At 38.1% G+C, this 23093-nt stretch overlaps 2 protein-coding genes and 1 long non-coding RNA gene across 5 annotated transcripts in view; 1 reads left to right on the forward strand and 2 right to left on the reverse strand.

Moving 5' to 3' along the window:
- NIPBL (NIPBL cohesin loading factor) overlaps positions 1-9910 on the reverse strand; it is a 147818-nt gene extending 137908 nt beyond the window's left edge. For 2 of the 3 annotated variants that reach the window (XM_090131803.1, XM_090131802.1), the window contains exon 1: positions 9569-9909. The gene's annotated coding sequence lies outside the window, so the exon portion shown is untranslated. Of the gene's footprint in view, positions 1-9568 lie in introns of all 3 variants that reach the window. The other variant, XM_090131804.1, reaches the window with a different exon arrangement.
- On the forward strand, positions 9218-16305 carry LOC149913124 (uncharacterized). Its single transcript, XM_090131895.1, has 4 exons — positions 9218-9446; positions 10022-10500; positions 10582-10856; positions 10992-16305. Exons 1-4 carry the CDS (start codon positions 9218-9220, stop codon positions 10993-10995), a joined length of 987 nt encoding a protein of 328 aa, XP_089988021.1. The 3' UTR covers positions 10996-16305.
- A 60-nt stretch (positions 16306-16365) lies between these two features.
- On the reverse strand, positions 16366-22640 carry LOC149913125 (uncharacterized). The gene is made up of 3 exons (XR_016461954.1): positions 20533-22640; positions 18853-19004; positions 16366-17787 (listed from the first exon to the last, which is right to left on the reverse strand). It is a non-coding gene; the product is annotated as an uncharacterized LOC149913125 (long non-coding RNA).
- Between the last annotated feature and the right edge of the window lie 453 nt (positions 22641-23093).

Raw genomic sequence — 23093 nt, forward strand, 5'->3', positions numbered from 1 at the left:
CTCTGACTTGTGATTGAAACTCATGGGCTAATCTGTTCAACAGTAGAATCACAGCAAAGCCCCATTTTTATTTCATTTCAACTCCTTTTTATGATGCAGAAATCAAGATCACAATTTTACCTACTAATCTGTGACAGCTGTACAAGTCCATGCTTAAAAAGACAATATATTAATTACATTTCTATACATCAGAATTCATAATGTTAAAAACATTGGAGATCTAACTTCAAAAAACCCTCTAAAGCAGAACATTGAATACAAAATTCAGCCTTCACATGAACAGATTCTCAAACATTACATTTTCTGTGCATCAACACAAAATCCTCTAGATTTCTACCAGGAAATCCCATACCCCCAGGCTAAAAGATCGGTCAATCAAAAGTTAATAAATGCCCCCTGCACTCAGGAATTCTGACACAGTCTTTTATTATTATTAAATAATCATGTAACATTCCTCTCCCACCCACAGGCCCAACCTCCATTCACTGTACAGAAAGGACCTGATCTGGAAATGAATCAGAAGCTATTCATAAAACTGTAAGGTCTGTTGCATACATGGCTCTCCAACTTTAAGTCAATGTGAAAGAGAAGTATGAAGCAAAGGAGATGGGAGATCAGCCTTCTAGAAAAAGAAAAATGCCACTCTTAGGAATCTGATCCCATTTCTATTACAAATTATAAATTTTTCTGTGTTCTTTTGTTCCTGCATTCTCCAAAACCTAACTTGAAGAATTTTTCATTAATCATGCTATAATCAAAATTAATGAAATCTGCTCTAATATTACCATGTATGTTACAATTAAAAAAAAAAGTCAGACTAATTTAAATGTCAGGTCCAGTTGGAATTTTAAAGTTACAAAGACAGTGACCAACTTCTGCATCTCAGTTTCTAACTTGTAAGATCATGCACTCTCCTCAAAAACATTTTAAAACCAAATCTACAAAGCATTCCAGTAATCCAGTATATAGCACATAAATGTCTGTGAGAATTCTATCAATGGAGCAAGGTTTAACGATGTAAAGCAATTAAGATAAAAGACTATATACACTGAGCACCAAAGAGAAAATAAAAGCTAAGACTGGAAGCAAACTTGAGAGTTCATCTGGAAAGCAGAACACAGGAAGTTCCATCTGAATATGAGAGAGAACTTCTCTATTTTGAGGGTCGCAAAGCACCAGAACTCTGCCCAGAGAGGCTGCACACTTTCCTTCTCTGGAGATATTCAAAACTGAGCTGGACACTTTCTTGAGTAACCTGCTATAGAGAACCTGCTTTAGCAGGAGAGTTTGACTAGACGATCTCCAGAAGTCTCTTCCAATCCTACCATTATGCGATTCATCTTCTCAAGGCAGGATTAATCTTCTCAAGAAAGGATACCCATCACCATTCCTAGAAGATATCAACCTATCGTCGTTTTTTTGTTTTTGTTTTATATCGCTATAAAGGAAACAACTTTCATTCCACACAGTCACTAAATAGGCACTGAAATTACCATAGATAAAGTGACAAGAAACTAAGACTACCTACCAAACTGCATTCACAAAAATGACAAATGCAGACTACGAATATCTAAACTACAGAATTTCCTCCTATTTTCTCTTATTAGATGTATTCCATATTTCTGAGGTTTTTCTTTTCATTATATGCTCTTCTCAGTTAATAACAAAATAAACAAACAAAAATAACAGACAGACTCAAACAACAAACTTCCGTGTGTGAAGTATCACTTATCTGACTAGCCAATCCTTGTTTTGTAGTTTTGGCTTCTCAAGCCTCTCTCAATAGATACTTCTCACATATTTTCACCTCCGCAGAGATTCCCTTGACTGTATACCCAACACCAGTCCAGTCTTTATCTTGGTTTCTTGCTAAAACCATATTACGGGTCTATCTGTATCTTTACTAAGGACATCAGTATCTATCTCACAAGCTTCCCTATTCAGTTCCAATCAGTTATCACTTTCTTAGCAACTTCCTCCATTCCAACTTCTTGAACATAAAACTCCCATTCCTTCCCTAAGTTCAGTTCCAATCCACCACCCTTCTCCTCTATGTGTTCACCCTTCCAAACATCTGCAACCTCAGTTCTTCTCTCTTCCACATTTGAACAAATCAACACTATGTATAAGCAGTAAGTGAACACCAGGAAACTATGTAGGCTGCTCCAAAGTAACGTCTCCTAGGTATTTCCATTAAAATTATGACAGCTACAAAGAGAAAAAATTGATAAATTAAACTCTTGGTTACAAAACACTTTTTCAACAGTGTTTAGTCACCTCCATTATCTATGCACTTTCACCAGCAATCAACAAGAGTCTGCATGTTGTGTTCATAAAATTCTGCACCAGAGGAGGCAACTTATTACTATGGTCACCACTGCTGAACCACACCATCCATCAACTCACTGTCGTTCACATTCACAGTTTGGTCTCCATAAATGTTCAATGGGCATCAGCGAATGTCAGTGGGTGTCATTTTTTCCACATGGAAGAATACAGTGACACACCTTTGTTACATTTACATTTCTGTACCAGATGCTATTCTGTCAGACTGCCCCTCTGCTGTCATCTGTCACATGGCAACAACATGTAACAGGATACTGGTGGGAAGGTTTACCCCCTTCTGCCATACCACCAATATCTGCCTTTGATATCAAGGGCCAACACTATAAAACACCAAAAGATGGCATTACTTTCAGCACAGCCCTTGTAGAATCCATAGCATACCTCACTACAACAAACTACACATATTTTTTTGCCTTTAATGCCTACAGTAAGAGAAGTGAGATAATTTGGAGATACCTGTAATTTTCCCAATTTTTCACAGATTTTCAGGTGGCAAGAAGATGTACATCCCAACAGCAGAATTCACTTCATGCTCAAATGTTAGTATCCTCTCTCAGAGAATGGAGATGATCAACTGATTTGAAGAAAAGGTTAGAAATTATTTTTGAACATTGCTTTCTCTAACCCTTTGAAACCAGAGAGACACTTCAACCTTTCAGTACTCAAAGAGAGCTTATAGGTAATATATGTGACTGAATGGAAGAAAAAAATGCAAGAAGAGGGACAGTCTCTATTGAAACTTTATAACTGAAAACAAAATTTTTGAGACAAAGTACTTCTAAATGTATCCTTTCTGAATATGTGGTCAACACAAAGGTGAGCTTGTAGCTCAGACATAACAGATAGAAGCTGCAGCATCGTAGACATGCGTCTACATTCGCAGAGTTTGAAGTTACATTATTAAAAAAAAAAAAAAAAGAAAAAGAAAAAAAAAGAAAGGTTTGTACTGTAAAGCTAAACATGAAAGAATTACAAAGTGTCAGAATTGCAATCACTTACACTTATATCAAAAAGCACTGAAGACTGAATTGTCTTCATGAAATGATCATATACTGCTTTTGTTAACCACAGCGTCTCTGCTTTATGTATGGTGTGTGACAGATGATGGCCATGAAACAGATCATAGTTATATAGTAAAAGGAGCTTTGTTCTGTGAAATTTGAATGGAATACAGTTAATTTAGAAAAAAAAAAAAAGAAAAAAAGAAAAAAAACTCCCCAAAACAGAGATGATCTGCTGGAAACTGCCAGTTTGTCAAAAACAATTACTGTCTACAAAAATAGTAATAAAAAAAAAAACATAAAAACAAACAACAATAACAACAAAAACCCACAAACCATTATAAACTTAGAGCTACTTGTTCTACCTGTTCTATAATATACCTTGAGCCTCTGGGTCACGATTAGAGCAGATGATTAGACAATAAAAAGCTGTATGGAGGAAGAAAAACTCACAAACAACTCTGATACAGTTTGAACATGGGACTTTCTACATCCCAAAGGCAAAGCTCTAGCTAGGAATACACATGTGATACCTCAAAACAGTCCTGCTTTCCTAACACGAACACATAGTTTAGCATAAATACTAATTGGATGACCAAATGGCATTGCAGTGAAATGATCAGACCACTAGGTTACAAGGGTTTTCACTCAACCAGTTTACATGAACTGCAACAACTACCACTTTCAAGGGGCAGAGTCACACCCCAATTGCTCACCAAGGAAGGCTTAAGACCTTCTCCATGCTTGCTATTTCAGCATGCTGTTCAAAGTAGTGCTTTGAGAATCTTAAATATGGTTAGCAAGTTATTTAATCACTTGAAGATTTGGTGTTATGCTACAGTTGCTGTCTCTGATCTTTTGTTTCTTCACTTTATGGAGGGAGATTCTTTTTAGTTTTTCAGGACAGGAAATCTATTTTTGTCTAGTTCCTGGCATAATCAAGACAGCTAACACTGAAAAGATGTTCAAGACCATCAGTGAAAACCCACTCTACATTTTTTATGGGTGCAGCATGGAAACAACAAGGCCTGATACGTTGAAGTATGAGACACCACAATAACAAACAAAATAAAATAAAAAAAAATTACGAACTAATTCCATGTTGTGAAGTAACTCTAAAGATCTCAAGAATAAAACATGTCAAATTACACACTCAAGATTTATAAGCACTTTTAAAACACAATTTTGACTTAGTTTCAGCTTTCTGTCTGTAAAATAGAAATAATATTTTATGGATATACCAAAGAAGTGTTCTCTAACATTGGTGACACAGATACGTATTTTTATGATAATTCCTACAAATGAATAGATGAAAACACTTCAACATTCATTAAAGATGTAATTGGATGTAATACAGCAGGTAATAAGTCAGTAGGCTGCACGCTACATGACAAAGCCAAGCAAATATATAAAGTAGGTTATAACAGTATACTGGTCAGCTGTCATTTCCCATGCACTGTGTGAAGCACTGAATTGGGTAAGGAGAAAATACAGTAATGTAGTTAATGATCCAGTGTACAGAGAAGGGGGCTAGATTATGCTTGTTTCTTAAGTCTTATTCTCTTTCCTTATCTGAGTCCCTGACTTTACAGTCTAATGTTTTTAACACTCTTCCTGTAAAATGCATTGCAGGCCTACACACTCACTCTGCTGAAAAGACAAACAAGAAAAAGAAAAAAAAAAATCACCACCATAGAAATTCTTTATATCTACCATAGCAATAATCTGAAAAATTGGAATATTTAATTATATAAAGAACCACTATGAACCCACGGGTAGTAAGAATATAGTATTATAGAATCTGGTCTGACTGAAAGACTTTAACATGAAAAATGCTCTTCAGTGTTTATGTTTTTTATTTCTATAAGCCATGTAATCACCTTCAAGAACAGCACCAACTACATTCAAGTTGCCTTTTAGTTCCTACATACAGCTTGGCCAAAATTCCTTCTCTCCTCCCTGTTGTTAGTGAGATTTTCCACAGTGAACAGTTGGGACAGGAAGTGAGACACAAATCATAGATTCTGCACAATCTCCTCTAACACTATTGCCTCACTCCTGGGATGCAGCAGACATCAAGAGAAAGCACCTCTCTCACACGTACTTTGCAGGTCAGGAACATCTGCTAAATATGTTTATAACCTTAATGAACTAAAAACATGAATATAGATAAATTGTATTAAAAGGTTTTATAACAATGATGTAACAAAAGGAATTCCTTTTTTTTTTTTTTTTTAGAGATGATCACCTTTAAACAGGATTATTACCATAATATAGAAGTGCCACCAATTTCAAGCACTTCCTTATAGGTTGATACCACTCATTATTGAAAATCAGAAGCTAACCTAATTTGTATTACATCTAATGAGGGCATATGAAAAGGAAGACTGAAAATAAGTTGCATCATATTGAAATGGCCCTTCTTTTCAAATGTTGAATATTTCTAACAAAACAATCTGTGACTGTAAATAGCTATTCTAACACTGGATGATACACCTCATGCCTATCAAACACCGAACTCTAAAGTTAAAATGACTTATATTTTTTCCAATTAAGTACATTCATAATTGCTATCAAAATGTACACAAACTGATGAACATACAATAAATTCTTTTAGAATAATACCTAGAAAGCATAAAGTTCTGAATTTGAAAACAATTTCTTTCTTAGGTCTAGATACTCAGAAAAGAATCCTAATTTCTTTTTCCAGTTAGTAGCAATTGTCCACTAACTTGTTTAACATTTATGAAGTTAATATTAATTTAAATTTAATAGGATGACTTTTACACTTCATAATGTAATGCACACAAAAAAAGTACCACACTTACTACTGAAAACACAGACAATTGCAATAGGAAACTTACTATACCAATCTCTGGCTGAAATCAACCTACACTATTCTTTCATTTAATATCCTTCAGAATATGGTTTGCTTATATTACAAAGAGAAATATATACACGAACCATTTGGGATTATGTCTAACATCATACAAACAACAAAAACATGGTTCCAGCCCAAAGACACTGCTACATATTGTGTTGATTCTGCAAGAAGAGGAACACTATTGTCAATGGGCTCCCAAACATGTAATGAGGTTGCACCCAGATTCACGTACCCTTCTCTAAAAGAGGGACCTGCAAATTGTTTTAACTGCATAATTTTGCTTCCCTGCTTATTCTTTATTTTTCTCCTAAATCAAAATATAGGCATTTCAAATGTAGAAAATTAATGTTTTGGGTTTTTTTTTGTCATATGCCTGTTTCTATGTCTTTATATTTATATTATATACATGCATATATATATATATATACATATATACATATATATATACATATATATATACACACACACATACTTAAAAAAAGCCCACAAATTCAGCTTTACAAGATAGCAAAAGCTTCAGGGATATTTATTTGTTGGAATAACTTCAGATAAAACACTGAAGAAGTTCACAGGGAAAGAAATTGAAGTTGTACATAGGTGACAAATTCAAAACATACAAGGTAGCCAAAAGCACAAAGTAAAAGACAGACAGAAGAAAAAATGTTTGTTTCTCCTCTTTCAGTTAAAATAATTTTTAAAACCAACAACTCAAGAATAATTGATTTTCTATTTCCATAACATTAATAAAATAACTATATCCTTAGGCTGTTAGTTGTTGTGACAAGCAAAAGACCTCTTAATGCTATGGAAAATGAAGTATGAAAGTGAAATACATGCACAAAAAAACATGTACAGTTCTATATGTTATAAATATAATTTAAAAAAAAAGAGTCACCTTACATTTCTCCATTAAATACTTCTGCTAAAATAAATCTGCCTAAAATCACTGCATAAACAGTGATACAGCAGGTAATTGAGATTTAACCATCTATGGCTCAAAAGAACAAAAACAAAAACTCATTACAAATCATAAACAGACACCATTATAATGTTCCCTCTATAACTATGCCTAGCTTTTATACCAGAGAAGAGCACGCTTTCTGATTAAAAAAAAAAAAAAAAAAAAAAGAGAAGGAAAAAAAAAAAAAAGCAGCCATAAACACAATCCTGGAGAGATAAACTTGACAGGAACTACATAACTACAGTAGCTCATTTCCTGTCCATATCTCATATATTTAAAACAAACCCCCTTAAATTAAAAATAAGTCAAATAAATTCACTCGTGTTAACTCAATAAGCACATTTCTTTGTTGAAGAAAGAGTTGTTTGAAACAACAAAATAAATGTTTCAGTTAACGTCACTTCCTAATGATCAAAACTACCCAAGAACTACAAGTACTTCTGCACAGTCCTTTCTTTCCTGTAAAGCAAAGTTGCACTCGGCCCCTACGCATGCTACAGACCAAAAGAAAACAGCAATTCAGCTACACGCAGAGATAGAGACAGTTAAGAGACAACTAGTGGCTCCCTCTGCAAATCGTGAAGTTTAAAAATAAAAAGCTGATTTTTCGAAGAGTAAATGGTTCCTCTCCAGGCACGTAGGCCTGAGGCCCTGTTGCAAACAGTGTCTAACAGGACCAGGCAGCACAAAGACAGGAATGGGAGATTAGTGGGAGGGAGGGAGGCCGGGATTGGGGCTCAGCAGGATCTTCAGGCTTTTTAAAATTCAAACTGCTCCCTGACCAATACAAATCACGGACACGCTACTGACTACTACACGGATTTACAGCATTAAAAACACGCCTTCTACGTGACAGCTATATTAACTTCACCCTTCTAAACATGTATCAGAGCACTCAAAGCCATCATAGCACGGTTTTTACAACTCTAAACACAATACTCCAGAAAGTTACTTTACTAGATACAATAACCACTTACTATTACAACAGATATGCCTAAGCAACTCAAAAAACTACTTGAAAATTTACAAAGTATTAGCTGCTTGTCATCTATTAATTTTCTTAGTAAATGAAAAGTGAAACTCATTATCTTAAACTTTCCACCAATTATGTAATTTCTGAAGGAGTACTTTTATTAGTTTGGAGGATGTTTGTTTTAAAATCGACCTCAATTTATAAGAACGTTCTCAACCATATTATATAGAAAATGCAAAATTTATTTTACTGAAAATTAGCTACCATTTATTTGTAAAGATCTAACATTTAATCAACAATCATTTACAAAACACACTTGACCTGTTAAAGTGACACCTAATTACATATTCAAACATCATGGACACAAACAGCCAATAACAACCTCAGGTTCTCAAAGTGATACAGCCTGACAAGAAAGGATGGCACTTTTAAAACATTCTTCACTTTTTCACTTAATTAAAATTATGTTTGTTTCTCACAAACTTAAGGTAAAATCTCACCTTCACCTTGAGCCCTGAGGTGTCATAAATGTACCACTTTACTCTTAAACCCCCTCCCTATTTTTTTTTTTTTAATTTTTTTTTTTTTTTTTTAAGGAAGCACAAAATAGTATTTCTCCTGAATTTAGTACACATTTCTATAGTGCCTACAGCACGTAAGCATTGAGACTTTGTGGAATACCCAACACAGTATGCTTGCCTATGTGTTTCCTAGGTCTGCAGGTGTCCATATTGCACCAATTAGTCCACAAGGTCTAGTTATGCTATAAATACACAAATTGATTAACACCCTAATCAATCGCTTTATTATTTAGAGATCAAGCCCTTAAAGGTTATAAATTCACATCCATTCGAACTTTCAGAATGGAGTTTGCCAGGAGATCAGAGCAGTGAAGACAGATATTTTTGTTTCTGTGTATTTACATTGTCTCTCCTCCCCTGTCCCTCCACTTACTCCTTCCTCAGTTCAGAGGGCTGTCTGCGCCGGGACCTCGCTCCCTCGCTCTGGCGAAGTTGTAAATATGGCACAGGATCAGCGCACATTTGCGGCTAATGGTATTGTTTCCTCCTCCTCCTCCTCCCTGGCTGAGGCCTGTCACCGAGAAGCCGCTTCGCCTTTCTAATCCCCGAGCTGGAGTAAAGGCGCTGGCCGGCGGGCCTGCGCTCTCCACCAGGCCTAGGCCTCCCAGCAGCCTGGGAAGAACCGATCTCGTCCACCAAACCCGAGCGAGCAAGAAGGGGGGGATGCGAAATAAACACCTCCTGTGCCACCGAGTCCCCCGTACCCCGGAGAGGAGCTGATCCCCTCCGCTCTCGGCAGCGCCGGGCCGCCCCGGCTCGGAGGCCCGGCCCGGCTGATGGAGAGGGCAGGGAGGGGAAGGGGAGACAAGGAGGGGGGATTACCTGAGCAAATCGGCGTCTGAATCCAACGAGAATCCGAGAGGGGGAGAGAAATCCGCCCCCCTCCCTCCTCAGAGGAGCCGCCGCCGCCGCTGGGCCGCCGCCGCCGCCGCGGAGCAGGAGGAGGAGGGGAGATAATATAACAACAATAATCCGGGCCGGGAGGGGGGCTGGCTCCTCTTCCGTCTCCTCCTCAGTGCAGCGAACATGTAGAGCCGGGGGGTGAGCGCCAGAGACGAATCCCTTCCCCCTGAGCCTGCTTCACAACATCGACACGGGCCGCGCCGGGCCGAACCGGTTCCGAGACGCGGCCCGAACCGCGGGGGGAGCGGCGGGGGGGGGGGGGGAAGTCGGGGGCGGGGGGGCGGGGGGGGGCAGAGCCGCCGAGGGGCCGCCGCTCCCTCCGTGTGAGCGAGGGCGGGAGGGCGGAGGAGGGGGCGGCCCGGGCACGGTGAGTCGGTACCGAGCGGAGGGGTGGGGGGAGGAGGAGGAGAAGGAGCAGGAGCGGGAGGGGGGAAGGATCCTGTGCGCGTCTCTCTCGCTCCCTCTCAGAACAAAATGCCGACCGGAAGTGCAGCTGCAGGAATGACTCCCTCCACCGGCGCCAAACACCAACAGCCTCCCCCTTCCCTTCGCCGCCGCCTCCTCGCCCGCTCGCTCAGCCGGCGCCGCTTCCGCCGCCGCTCCGCGCCGCTCCCTCCCAGCGCCGCCGAGCAGCGCCTGGCGGCGCGCGGCCCTCTCCGGGCGCGGCTCTCCCCTGCCCCAGCCCTCCGCCTGCCGCCGGGGCTCCTCGTCTTTTCCTTTTCCTTTCCCTGCTGGTGCGCGGTACGAGCCCGGAGTTCGCGCTCAGGCCTGCGCTGAGAGGAAGGCACCCAGCGATTTGTGAAGAAGTGGCGGTTGAAAAAAAAAAACAAAAAAATCATAATAATGCATATGTACGTGTTTTGGGTTTCTTTTTCGCTTTCCTTACGGATGGTGGGGAGGACTGCAAGTGACCGCAAGGTGCCACCTCGCAGGAGGCAGACGTAAAAAGGAGCCGCGCGAGGAGCCCACGAGGCGGCAGCCCCCTCCGCCCCAGCGGGTGGGACGCGGCAGACCCGGGACGCCGATGGAGTTACTGTTACCGTCACTGTCCGCCCCGGCGTTCGGAAAGAGACTGTGTCGCAGGAACTGAAACACCGAAGGCTGAAAGCCGTGCCGGGGCCAGGGATTTCCAGGCGGACCTCGCGAAACGGAGTGGCTTTGTAAACAACAATTTTAGACGAGCGTGGGGACAACGACAGATGTTAAGGTGAAGGGTCTTTCGCTGGAAGCTGTTGCTCCCCGCCCTCTTCCAGGTTTACTGGAGATATTTTAACGGTGGGTTGCGAAGGACCGGCTTGGAGTATATCCTCCTCTGAAAGATTTTCTGTTTTTCTCTATACAGGTAACGCTGAGTAAACATGCACAGAATAATGGAAGCACTTACATCTAATAAATTCACCGTATTTTTTTTTTTCATACTCACTTCTTTTATGAACTTCTCAGTACTTGGACAAAAATCCTTCTATATTCTTGCTCATCTATGGAATGGATTCAGGATTCAGCCATACACTTGGACACAGCAAGATGTAAATGTCCTGTGACATACAAACATGCCCTTTCAATTCTGGATGGATATTATTTGCACAAAGATATAATATCTTACACCTTACAAGCTACTTGAATCTCTCCAAGACTTAACAATTTCCTGAGCAATGCTCTATCTTTAAGGCAGATTTCAAGCCTGGCTCTCAAGCTTAACTGTTAAATTCATTATATTGGATTAATCAAAGTTTGTTTCACAAGTGTTTTTGTTTGAAAGTACACAAATGAAGACGACACTGGAAAACACCGTAATTCAGTACTTCTATCTAATGGGCTTAAAGGAAAAAAAGTAAACCAGATTCTGAAAGAAATGTATTGTGTGCCTTTGTTATATGTCAGTATAAAAGGTCCCAACCCTACAACTGCTTCTGCATTTATAATTTCAAATTATCCATTTCAAATAATTAGTGTAGCAGATGAAGCATGTTCAAAAATCTTCATGCTTTATTTAATACAGTGCAATTCTGCAAAATAAGGGGGGAATTATCTTTTTTTTTTTCTATGATAAACTGAATTTTAAAATTACCTATTTCAAGGCAGCATATGTGTATTATGTCAGCTTACCTGTGAATTCAAAAAAAAAAAAAAAAAAAGATTCTAAAAGGGCAAGGCTGCAGGAATGTTATTTCAATCTACTTCCAACTTACTTAAATAATTCATGTTGTTGGGCTGTTTATATGATTTTTATTAATTCATAAAATGATTTTTTTCTTAATTGATTTAACATTTAAATAAAATGTAAATACTCCTTGTTTTCAAATGCCAGGTGTCTTCCATATCAAATATGGTTTAGGCAGTAGAAACATCATGTAAGACACACCTACTTGACTATTCTGCTTCTGCCAGAATTTTCCAGTGAGAACATCACTGGAAATAGTTAAGGCTTTTATAATCCTTTTTAACTAAAGGAATATTTGGAAGCACCTGTTTTGTTTAAATATTATTATGTCACTACTTCCACAAGAAAACAACTAATTTATTAGTTGTTTTAGAAAGTGTTATTGTAACACACGTGAGTAAATTTTTTTCCTTAAGGAATGAAACTGTTAAATATGTTCTATTCTATATTACTGTAATCCACTTTTTACAACAATTCCTCAGCTGCATTCAGACAAGGATTCCTGTATCCCTTTTGTCTTCAGAGGTCTACTCACAACAAATTATTGTTTAATGAAAGCTCACTAGTTCCTAAAAATATTTTAGTACGTATATCTCTTTTTATGTGAAATGGACACAAAATGGAATAAAAACAAGTACTTCCAAATATTATCAGAAAGCACAGCAAAAGATTACTTCAAACCTTATTTCTGCTCCAGGCCTTAGTCATGGGGTGGAGGTAGTCCTAATCTGTATGGGAGGAGCTATGCAGTCACACAACCGTGACTGTGGCACATTAAGGAATGTACTCTGCACTAAACAAAGCTGGTGGCAGTGTAGAGCAGGGCAAGGCTCTTCAAATTCCTCTGAGAAGTCCACACCTATATAGTTGTGAAAATAACTGCAAATTTCAGGGTAAACCTACCACCTAATCTGCTCCCTTTGAAGTCAAGGGAGAATATGTTTTTTTCTCTAAACAAATGATTGGGCTCCCATAAATATGAAGTATTTGCATAGCCAGTTATTCTGAGACTCATTCCTTGTTCTTTAAAGAGAACATATAATTCAGTAATTTTAATGTAACTTTAAAAGGCAGGAACTCTCAAATGCTTTTCACCAAAATACATACCATTCTTGCTGCTTTTTACAGCTTTCTGCTTGCAAGGCCATTACCATTATGTGCATGTACACTGTTTAAAACAGGGGAAAGGACTCTTCCCTGTTCGTTTGATGTTAATGTTCCTGACAGCTACATGTTTCTATTCGGCTTCATAAATTATAGACAGTATGTAATATTGTAGTAAAAACACACCTAGAACCAATATTTTCTTAACAATCGCTTGTTGACATTTAATTTTTTTCTCTAGAATGAATGAAAAGTGTATTGTACTTCTCCACGTTTTGTTTTCTTTAAAGGCTAGTTAACATACAATTGCATGTCATTTTAAGTAATTGAGGAAATGCACAGATATTGTTTACTTGTTAATAATTTACAGATAGTATGTATTTCTGTGCAGATTCTTTTTTTTTAAATTAAAGTGTTTATTGTTCTTTTGTTGTTGTTTTTTACTAAATGGCTTTGAACAACCTGATCTAGTGGAAGGTGTTCCTGCTTATGGCAGAGAGGTTGGAACTAGGTGGTCCTTTCAACTTAGGCCATTCCATGCCTCCATGATTCCATGACTGTAAATTTCTCAGGTAGTTGAAAGAAACTTTCCCTCAAAATGTTGTTAACTCATTATATGAATTATATGAATATGCCTGCTGTCATCCTAAACTCAAGTACTCAAATTCTTGGAAAATGCTATTAAGGTTGGACTACAACACTGGGTAGGATTAATGTAAATATGAATGCAGCATGTGAAGTAACACAAAGTGACATTCTTTGCATTAACTTTAGTTCACAGGAGCAAATAGTAGCAGCACTTAATTAATTCATTGGGGAATATTCATCTTCAGAAGCAAGCAGTCTGAATGTCAAATAATGACTTCAGTGATACCAGTAAAATAAAAATCCAAGCAAACACGTAGACTGAGGTGTAAAACCTTTGCACAAGTAGTTGCTGCAAGTCTACTATATTGTCACTGCTTTTTTTTTTTTTTCTTTTTTTTCTTTTTCCCCTTTTTGGAAAGCCAGATAAAGATAACAATTTCTTCTCCTCACTCCAAATATCTAGCATAAAATGTTAACAAGAGTGTCATGACATGAAATACTACTACTACTTTTTTTTTTTCCTAAGTTAGAAAATTGCATGATCTGTACTATATTAATGTGCTTTTGATTGTATAGGGATCAGATATGAATCTTATGGCATATGTTTTGAAACATACTTGCAAAAAAACAGTTCTCTTTGAAGGAAAAGTGATAGAAGATGTAACCCTAGTGTTTTCATTTGAACGTTATGGTCAGTTTCTGATTGTTCAAAGCACTTGACATTCTGAATAATTTAGCTATTAAATACAGATAGTGGATAACATGTAATTTAGACTATAAAATGTAAGAATAACAGATACAATAAAATAGAAATGGAGATCAGTGATAGATAACTCTGCTGAATAAGTAGTCTATCCCAGAATTGTTGTATAAGGGTTATAAGAACAAACAAAAGCTGTTTTTTTAAAGAAGGTTAGTCACTGTACGTTGTCATTGTAAGAAATCTGAAATATGGAGAAAGAGGTTCCTTTCGTACTTTCCTCTGGATACGTATCACCATACATAAACTTCAGAAAGGAAGAAGGTACCATTCCTACTATAACTTCCTGAACTTTCTAGAACTTCTTTAAAATTCTTTGCAGATTCACTGAAGGCCAATATGGACTACTTGTAGAGAAAAGGACAAAAACATTCAAGCAAGATTTTTTTTTTAATTTTATTTTACTTTATTTTTATTTTTTCTCATTTTTTAAAAAGATTTAAAGGTGAGCCAATATAGCTTCATGGCCAGCAAATGAATGTGGACATTCATCTTCTTGCAAAGGACAGAAGTTAAAAATTGGCCTAAAAGACTGTTGTGTTCAGCACAAGCTGAAAGCCACACTTGCATGGATTAAAGAAATGCGAGAAAATCGTACCATGCTTAAAATGCCTTACCACTCCCTTTTTAATGAACTTGCCAGTAAAAAGAAGATTTAAAAGAGATTATTATCTAAATCACATATTTTAAAAAAGCTCTTGGGCTTAGGCCTCTAAGAACTGCTACTTCAAAACAATGGAGAAATTTCCATTCCTCAGATAGTGAAGCGCTAACAATCTCAGCCAATATATTCAATGGATACACATAAACTAATAGGTTAAACATGCCTGGGACTGTTGTCTGGTATTAAGGCTACTAACTGCATAATGTCTCATGCCTACATTATTAAACTCCTAATGATTCAAAATAATATAGTCACATGCATCTACTGCCCATTGGTGATGGCTCCTGACTCACACAAATTTCCAAACTGTGCCCAGGAATTGTCTGGGACAGTGCAAGCTAGTATGCTTTTAGCCTGTGCCAAAGTCTGTTCAAACACTAACATACAATTTTTAGACAAATTATTTCCAGAGTTCCTGAACATTTTGTGGTGGTTTCATTTACATAACATTTTAGAGACAGAGCTAATGCAGTCTCCTTGGACTGATGAGCTAGAATACAGGCAAGTAAGAGTGGTCCCCAACTTATAGATAAATCACCTTAATATTTCCAGTTAATTCTTAACTGCAACAATCATCCAATATTTTATCAGCAAAACCTCATAAAGGAAAGTCGATTGGAATTGGCAATAATGTTAGATATTTCATGCAAAGATGTCTTAAACAGTCCTGTATGGTGGCTAAAAAAGCCTTCTAATCTGAAGCATGTCCCTTTCTCAGATATCTTGCAGTTTTTATGAAGGAATATTACAGAATGGAAGCAGAAAGCACACACTGTGCAATAAAATAAAGGATTTTTTGCATCCCTTTAAATTGTGGGTGTTAACATCAATTTGAAATGAAAAATAACTTGTAAAATGTAATTGTTGTTTTTAAGGTAAACACAGAAAAGGAATACAAATAAATAGAGCATCACTGGGTATTTTCTGAGTGCTGACTATTCCTCTTAAAATTTCTTCTCCAAGACAGGAAAAAAAAAGAAAGAAAGAAAGAAAACAAAGAAAAAAAGAAAAGAAAGAAAAGAAAGAAAAGAAAAGAAAGAAAGAAAGATGACTCAATTTTGTAACTGGACATATACTAGCAACTTGATTCCCAGTGTGGCCACAGGGACAAACATTGGTTCATCTGCTCTGTCACCACTTCAGAAGACATGCGGGTGCTCCATTTGTGGCCCACAAAACAGAATTAGTTTGTCACAGATTTAATTTCTTACAGACTTCCAACATTGTACATTCTAAAGCAGAAAGCCTTTGTTCGGTGTTTGTTTGTTTTAATTTTTGATAGATGGTCCAGGAAGCTGAATTAATGACTTGGAAAAGCTGCCTAGACTTTTACAATGCAACTACCTACAGATAAATGCCTCTGCCTAGATGATGCAACACTGCTGCAGAAAAAAAAAAAAAAAAAAAAAAAAAAAAAAAAAAGAAGACTGTGTGAAGAGTGTATTTATTTTTTAGAAATGGTTAATGTGGAATTTTCAAATACACAGAGCTTAAAAATCTAGTCACAGTAATCTAGTTATGAAAAAAAATTACACTTCTTTTGCATAAGGATGTACTTAAATTCCAATTTTCAATGTTAATAATTTTGCTTTTGCCCTCCTACTGCTTTAAAATATCTACAAGACTTCCTTTAAGTTTCCTAAACATCATTCATATCCCTGTAGATCAGAACAGCATAGAAAATCTTGTCATAAGAGGTACATGTTATGAAAAATAAGAGGATAAGCATGCGTGGTCATCTTAAAGGTTATAGATAAGCGAAAATTGTTTACAAATTTTCACTACAATGGAAGAGCATCAGTATGTGCAGCATTGTTAATAATGTTAATTCATAGTTTTAAGTTACTATTGAACATCTTGAAAACTTGTCTACTCTCTCTCCTGAATTCCTCATAAAAATTGCAATCCTTTGTAGGTAGCGTACTCATACAAAAAAGACAATCTGGTCATTCTAAGGGGTTGTAAAATATATCTTTTGCTTGGGTATTTCTGTATAGATTTTAATCCATTATGATAGCTTATTATGCATAATACTATTATTAGATAAAACATATTACAGCTAATGGTCACAGATAGTGCTTTTTAAAATCATTATAAGAAGCAGTTAAACTTTCACTAACAAGAACAGCCTCCACCAAAACATGGGTACATGTCACCATACAGAATAAAGGCATGTACAGGTGGTGTGTTTTTTTGAATATTAATTTGAGGATATGCATATGTGAGAAAAAAAGATGTAAAATAAGTTCAGACACAGAACCTTACACACCATGACAAAACACCAGGAGTGTAGCTCTGAGTAAATGGAGAGAGATTCAAGATGACTGTCAACAAAAAGGACTTGAGATTCTGAGAGAAATTTTCCATCGGTTCTAGAGGACAGGAGCATAGGTACAATCTGTGTAAACAATAAGCAGCAAAATATCTGATGCTACCATATATTTCACCTGACAATTGACTAATCAAAGACTGTACCAATAGATTTCCAGCTTTAATCACAGCTGCCTTCTAAATAGATCCATAAATTATAGTAGCCTATGTCAGCATTGTCAGCATTCATGTCAGCATTCAAAATAAGAATTTTTCCAACAAGAAAATATATACACATGCCCTATAAGAAAACTTGTTATACTTTCACCCACTAGATATTTTCCTGAAGTTACTAATTACTTTCTGTAGTTCAATAACTGTTTCCCTTCATTTCCAGAGTGAAGTCAGTCCTTTGCTTTACTTCAGGATACTCCAGCAACCATTCTCTTCTGGTCAAAGTGCTGGTTTCTCCTGTATTTCCTTACACAATGCTTATCTTTTCTCTGCCATCAGACTGTATTTTCCCAAGCATATTGGAGTATTTCCTCTCTCTAGCTCCCAAAGACAGAGGCAACATATAAAAGTCTTTATTCACTTTCTTTCTCTATTTCAACTTTTCTCGCTGGCAAAAATAATCCAAAATCTAAATTGCTCTTTGTATCTCTTAGAGAATACACTGGCTTAAGAGAGATTTTTTTTTTTTCTGTAAGTAATCATCTTACTGCTTTTACTTGTTCTGCTAGTTATGTTTGTGGGCTAGTTAAATGCCCATACAGACAAAAATCTCAATTCTTTGAGTTCATTTCGGTGGGTATGCCACTTTGATTCTATTTTGCCTTGCAGAATTTATACAGAAAATAATATGTTAAAATAATGTTTGAATTAAAATGTCAGTTAAATAAGGGATAATCTGTTTTTAAAAAGATTAAATGTAAAACTTATATTAGAAAAATAATATTTTCTGTATAGCATAGCATAAAAAGTACTGACATGAAAACACTATCAGAAAAATTGTTATAAATGTGTATTTGAAATATGGTCTTTCTATTTACAATTTTTTCACACCTTTAAGTTTCAGAATCCTCACTCAAATTACTCAGTGTAAATGTTTCACTTCTTTTTTTTATTTAAAATGTAAATGTTGTAACTTAACATGTTACTTATACTATGGAAACTTCTGTGTTTCTACGGAATCTTCAGAAGTACTTGAGTTGATTGTATAGACTAGAGGCATATTAAATAGAGACATACAGGCTAATTTTGGTCACTTTGTTTCCTAAATCTTCTCATTTATACCACTTAGAACTTGAAAAGATAAACCCTATTCTTATACTGTTGATAATTAACCCAAAAACATAACATGAGCTAAGGGAGATGTACCATCTAAGCGTTTTGTGGTCTATCCCTAAGGCTTTTGTTTCATTATTGGAAGTAATGATGAACTTCTAGAATGTGAATTTAGTATAAAACTGCAAAATTCATCAAACATTCAAGACCTAACAGTCCAATTATCCTTTGTGTGTGTGTGTGTGTGTGTGTTTCTCAGTTCTTATTTAATAATCTTCCCTCCCAAAACTAATAACAAATGTGTACATTTAAATGAAGGTTTCTCTTACCAGGCCTCTACCAGTTTTGCCCTCTTCTAAAAGCACTTCAGAGATGTCTATGTGAGACTTCTGTATGGATGGGGCTCTTCACGTGTAATAAATATAATTTGTCCAGTTCCCCAAAATTTCACTGAAAATGCTACATACTGATGCCAAAGTGCCTGAAATAGAAAATTTCACATGTAATTTAAGGGAAGAGCAGTAATAATCTGGTAATAGAAATTAAATTACATGCCTAGGTAGCTATAGAATAGCCAGTTCCTGGCTTTAGGAATGTTTTCTTCTCATTGGCAAAGATTTAAAGGCTGGGTTCTTGCAACTCAGTATGTGCCAAGAAAAGGTTACTGTACAATTAATCTAATACATTTTCTTCAGTATATACACTTCTCTTTGATTACAAAAAAATATTGCAGCCTTTTTCTTAATTAAAAGCTATTCTTGGTTGTGCATTAATTAAGAGCTCAAGAAAGGTTCTGGATTGCCAGTGTAGTAGACTGAAATCCACTTATCCATAAAAGCAAACAGAGCAAGAACAACGATTAATGCAGACTTCCCCGTGCTGCTTTGTTGCTGCTGTTATGCCCCAAAGGGACCGTCGTTACAGTTATAATGCACTCCAAGCTCTTGTATGTGGACTCCATGCATCTAGCATGTTATGATGGTATTACTGCTTATACCACTCAGCTGGCACATAGAACTGGATAGACAAGACGTACTCTTATTAACCATGTAACTATGCAGAGAAAATAAAATCAAGCTAAAAAAACAAAAGTCAGTGGGAAGGAGGAGGTGCTTCTCAAAGTGTAGATCCCTCCCATTCACCTCCTTCTAGGCTCCTCGTTTGTTTATTCTGTGTGGTTTTGATTTGCTTTTAAGTTTCAGGGATTCTCAGAGGAAGTGGGCTTGGCATTTCATAGCTGCCTGGGAAGCACTGCACATCCTCATGGTCCTACAGAAACATTTTCTGTATGACAGAAAGTTCACGTTTATCGCTAATAGCTGCTCTTACAGCAGCTACTTCACGACCATTTTAAGGGCCCTCCTCTTCTTTCCATTTATGCGCAGATCAAAGGACACGGCTCCTTACTTCCTTGAGAAACTCTTATTATGGGCCTCCGAATCAAAAGCTCCACGGTAAAACCGCTGAGAAGCGAAAAGCATTTCGTGTACGGGCTGGCGTTTTAAACAGAGCCCAGAGCACACCACCGGCCTTTCTAGCCCACTCCGCGGCTGCCAGCCCGCGTGCAGAGGACGCCTGGCGCAGAGCTGCCCGCGGCGGCTGGCAGTGCGCGGCGGCACCCGCCGCCCGGAGCGGCAGCCGGTCCGGTGATTCCCATTCAGATTCGGGACTCCGCAAAGCCCAGCCTGTTCGTTACACCGCTGCCGCTGATCAGCTTGAGGCTCAGTAACACCACGTTACCGTATTTTCACCACAGAAAGCCGCGTCGCTGCTGGCGGAGAGGCACTCCGGGCTGCCCCGTGGTGGCCGCTGCCGCCCTTTTGCCACTCCAAGCCCCGCTCCCACCACCGCACCCCTGCCCTCCCTTTCTCCTCTCGTCCCAGTGCCACTCAGGTAACCGGGCCGGTTACGCGAAGCGGGTAATGAGGGAAGCTCTGCCGATGCTGGAGGAAGACGTCAAAGCCGATCTAAAAGCTCTTAAAACGCCCTGCCAGCCCCAAACACGCTACCGAGTGCCGCCGCGCCTCCTCCCTCAAACCGAGCTGCGACACCGACGGGCGGCGGGGCGGGACGTGCCCACGCCCCGGAGAGCAGAGAGCAGCCCTTAGAATTTTACTTCAGTGTCACCGGTTTTAACTCACAGATCTCCTCCTCGTGATTTGTAGTGCCCATTTTTCCCTCTCCTTTCGAAATTTTACGGTGAATTTTACAGTGAATAACAAAGAATGTGGAAGCAGGCTCCCCCCTCCCAGGGTAAAATAGAACCGCCCGATGGGTTCCTCCGCGCCGACGCTGCACCTTAACTCCTTCTTTGCCAAATCAACCACCTTGTGATAATGTTTAATCCTTCCAAAGAGATAGCCCGAGTCTTGCCTCTGTCATACTTCAGAGAGGTTGTAAGAGCCCTCTCCCGTGGACAGTGTGCAGTGCGGAAGATGACTGCACGCTCTTCAGATGGACTTGAATGCCACTGGATAAAGACATGTGTTGAGTTTTCTTCTCACAAGCTTTTGCAGAAATAAGCAGCGATGTTTAAATACTGGGTGGTTAGACAGCTTTTTAAATTTATTTTTCACGTGTTGTGGGGTAAATTTCCGTAGACTCCACTTGGTGTCCACCTTCCACCCCTTAATGGTCCCTTTCGGAGGAGGACACATGGAAGGCTCCTCTCTAGTGGGCTCACTCACCTTCTAGAAACAACATTTTGCCTCTTGAGCTGTAACTGGAGACATGGAGATGTCCCAGCCTGGGACCTGCGCTGCAGTTTTCAGTATAAACAGCTGAATGTCCATGGTAAGGTGGTGCAGATTTTTATATATATGGTCTTCTGCAGTGACCATACAAAAAATTATACTAAACACACTTACATTTTAAAATAATGCACTGTGAGAGGCTGCTTAGATCAGATTTCTGTTTCTTCAGCTATTTCTCCATTTCTCTGTTCCTGCTTCCCCTCAACTTCAAGTGTCAATTCAATTCCTCAAAAAGCTTCAGCTATACCAAATAAAGTATCTGAAAAACGTATTGACTCCTTTCCTGCCCTCAGCCTCTTCAGTCTCTTGGCTGTATTGAGCACTAGAAGCTCCATTTCCATTCCTCAGTCTCTCCTCCAGAGGCCTGAGTACCATCTCTCAAATGTATTTTCTCTGATTTTAATGGTTGAAATTCAGTGTTTCACTCTTGCTATTTTCCTTCTCTGACATGTTTTTTCTGGATCAGAGTTTCATCTGTAGAACACCGTATTTTCCATTTCATTACCTAATTCCTAAATGATACTATTCTCAACCATATGTTTTTTATGTAAAAAAAAAAAATATGGGCACAAAGCTTGAAGTAAGCGAAGAAGAAAATTTACTTCAGGTTGTTAAGATTATTAGGCACATCTTAGCAGTGGTGAACATGCAAAAACAGATTCTGGTAAAGGAACTTCCACAAGTCCATGTCTCCTGCACTCCTGTGGGAGTCCTTTTTCCAGAAGTTTCCAGAGCTATATCAGTGGAACTACATATCTCCTAGAGTGCGTATGGCCAAGCAAGGTTAATTACTTGTACTGCTGTCTGACACTTCATGAATACTAGTATCATATTTCCTATAACAAACTAAGCATCTAGAATATTTAAATTTACTACAGCTTTATAACTTCTTGTCTGAAATGGGCTTTTGCACATTTGGTTTATATTTCAATATTTGGCCTAGTATTCTAACCTAAAAAGCACGCATGGTGCACAACAGCAACCACAGCCCTTAATAGTAAAAAAGAAGGAAGCAATTTTGCTGAATAACTACAATAAATTGTAAGGCTTTGATTAATGCAGTGCATATGAGAAATGTCTGCTTTTGCTTAGAAAACTGTGCAAGTTTCTTTAAAAAGTGCGATCAAGGGTGTTGTGTGCACTCACAGTTTCACTGTTTGTGTCTCTTCAGTCAAATGTAGGCCTTTTCCTTTCCATATAGAGAAGTCTTAGGAGCACTGGGAACTCCTGAGGTTGTGAAGTTATGGCCAATTCTGTTGCACTCCCGATCTCCTCCCCAGTGAGACTCCAGAGAGGACCTCTTCTCTCTCCTATTTCAGCCTCACAGATGTTGTGATGTTTTATTTGATTTTTGATAAAAATCCATAGCCTATTTTTCTTCTATCTTTTTCTGGATTCAGTCTGAAAAGAACAGACATAACTTCCCTGTAGCAGGCAACTTGGTGTCTTCTTTATTGCTATTTCAGGGATTGCTATTTCAGGGTCTCTATACCAGTGCTTAAAACCAAATGTCCCTCACAGTGTCTGCCAGCTTCTATCTTGTTCTCACATCAAGAAATCCAATATTAGAATTGTATTTGCAAGAAATTTATTTAGGTATGGAAATACATATGTCTACAAGAGGATAGAAATCTATCTTATTAAGAGCCAAGGAAGAAAAGACATGCTTTAGTAGTTGAATTCTGGTCTGGAAAATACCTGAACATACCCTAGTCACAGTAAATTTTTCTGAATTACCATATCCCTTTAATGTCCCTGATGGTATCAATAGAACTTTTAAATTTTAGCTCTATTTGATGTAACATTTATTGTGCAAA

The sequence above is a fragment of the Phasianus colchicus genome, chromosome Z, assembly GCF_987193195.1.
Source record: "Phasianus colchicus chromosome Z, bPhaCol1.hap1.1, whole genome shotgun sequence".
In the NCBI taxonomy this organism is placed as follows: Eukaryota; Metazoa; Chordata; class Aves; order Galliformes; family Phasianidae; genus Phasianus; species Phasianus colchicus.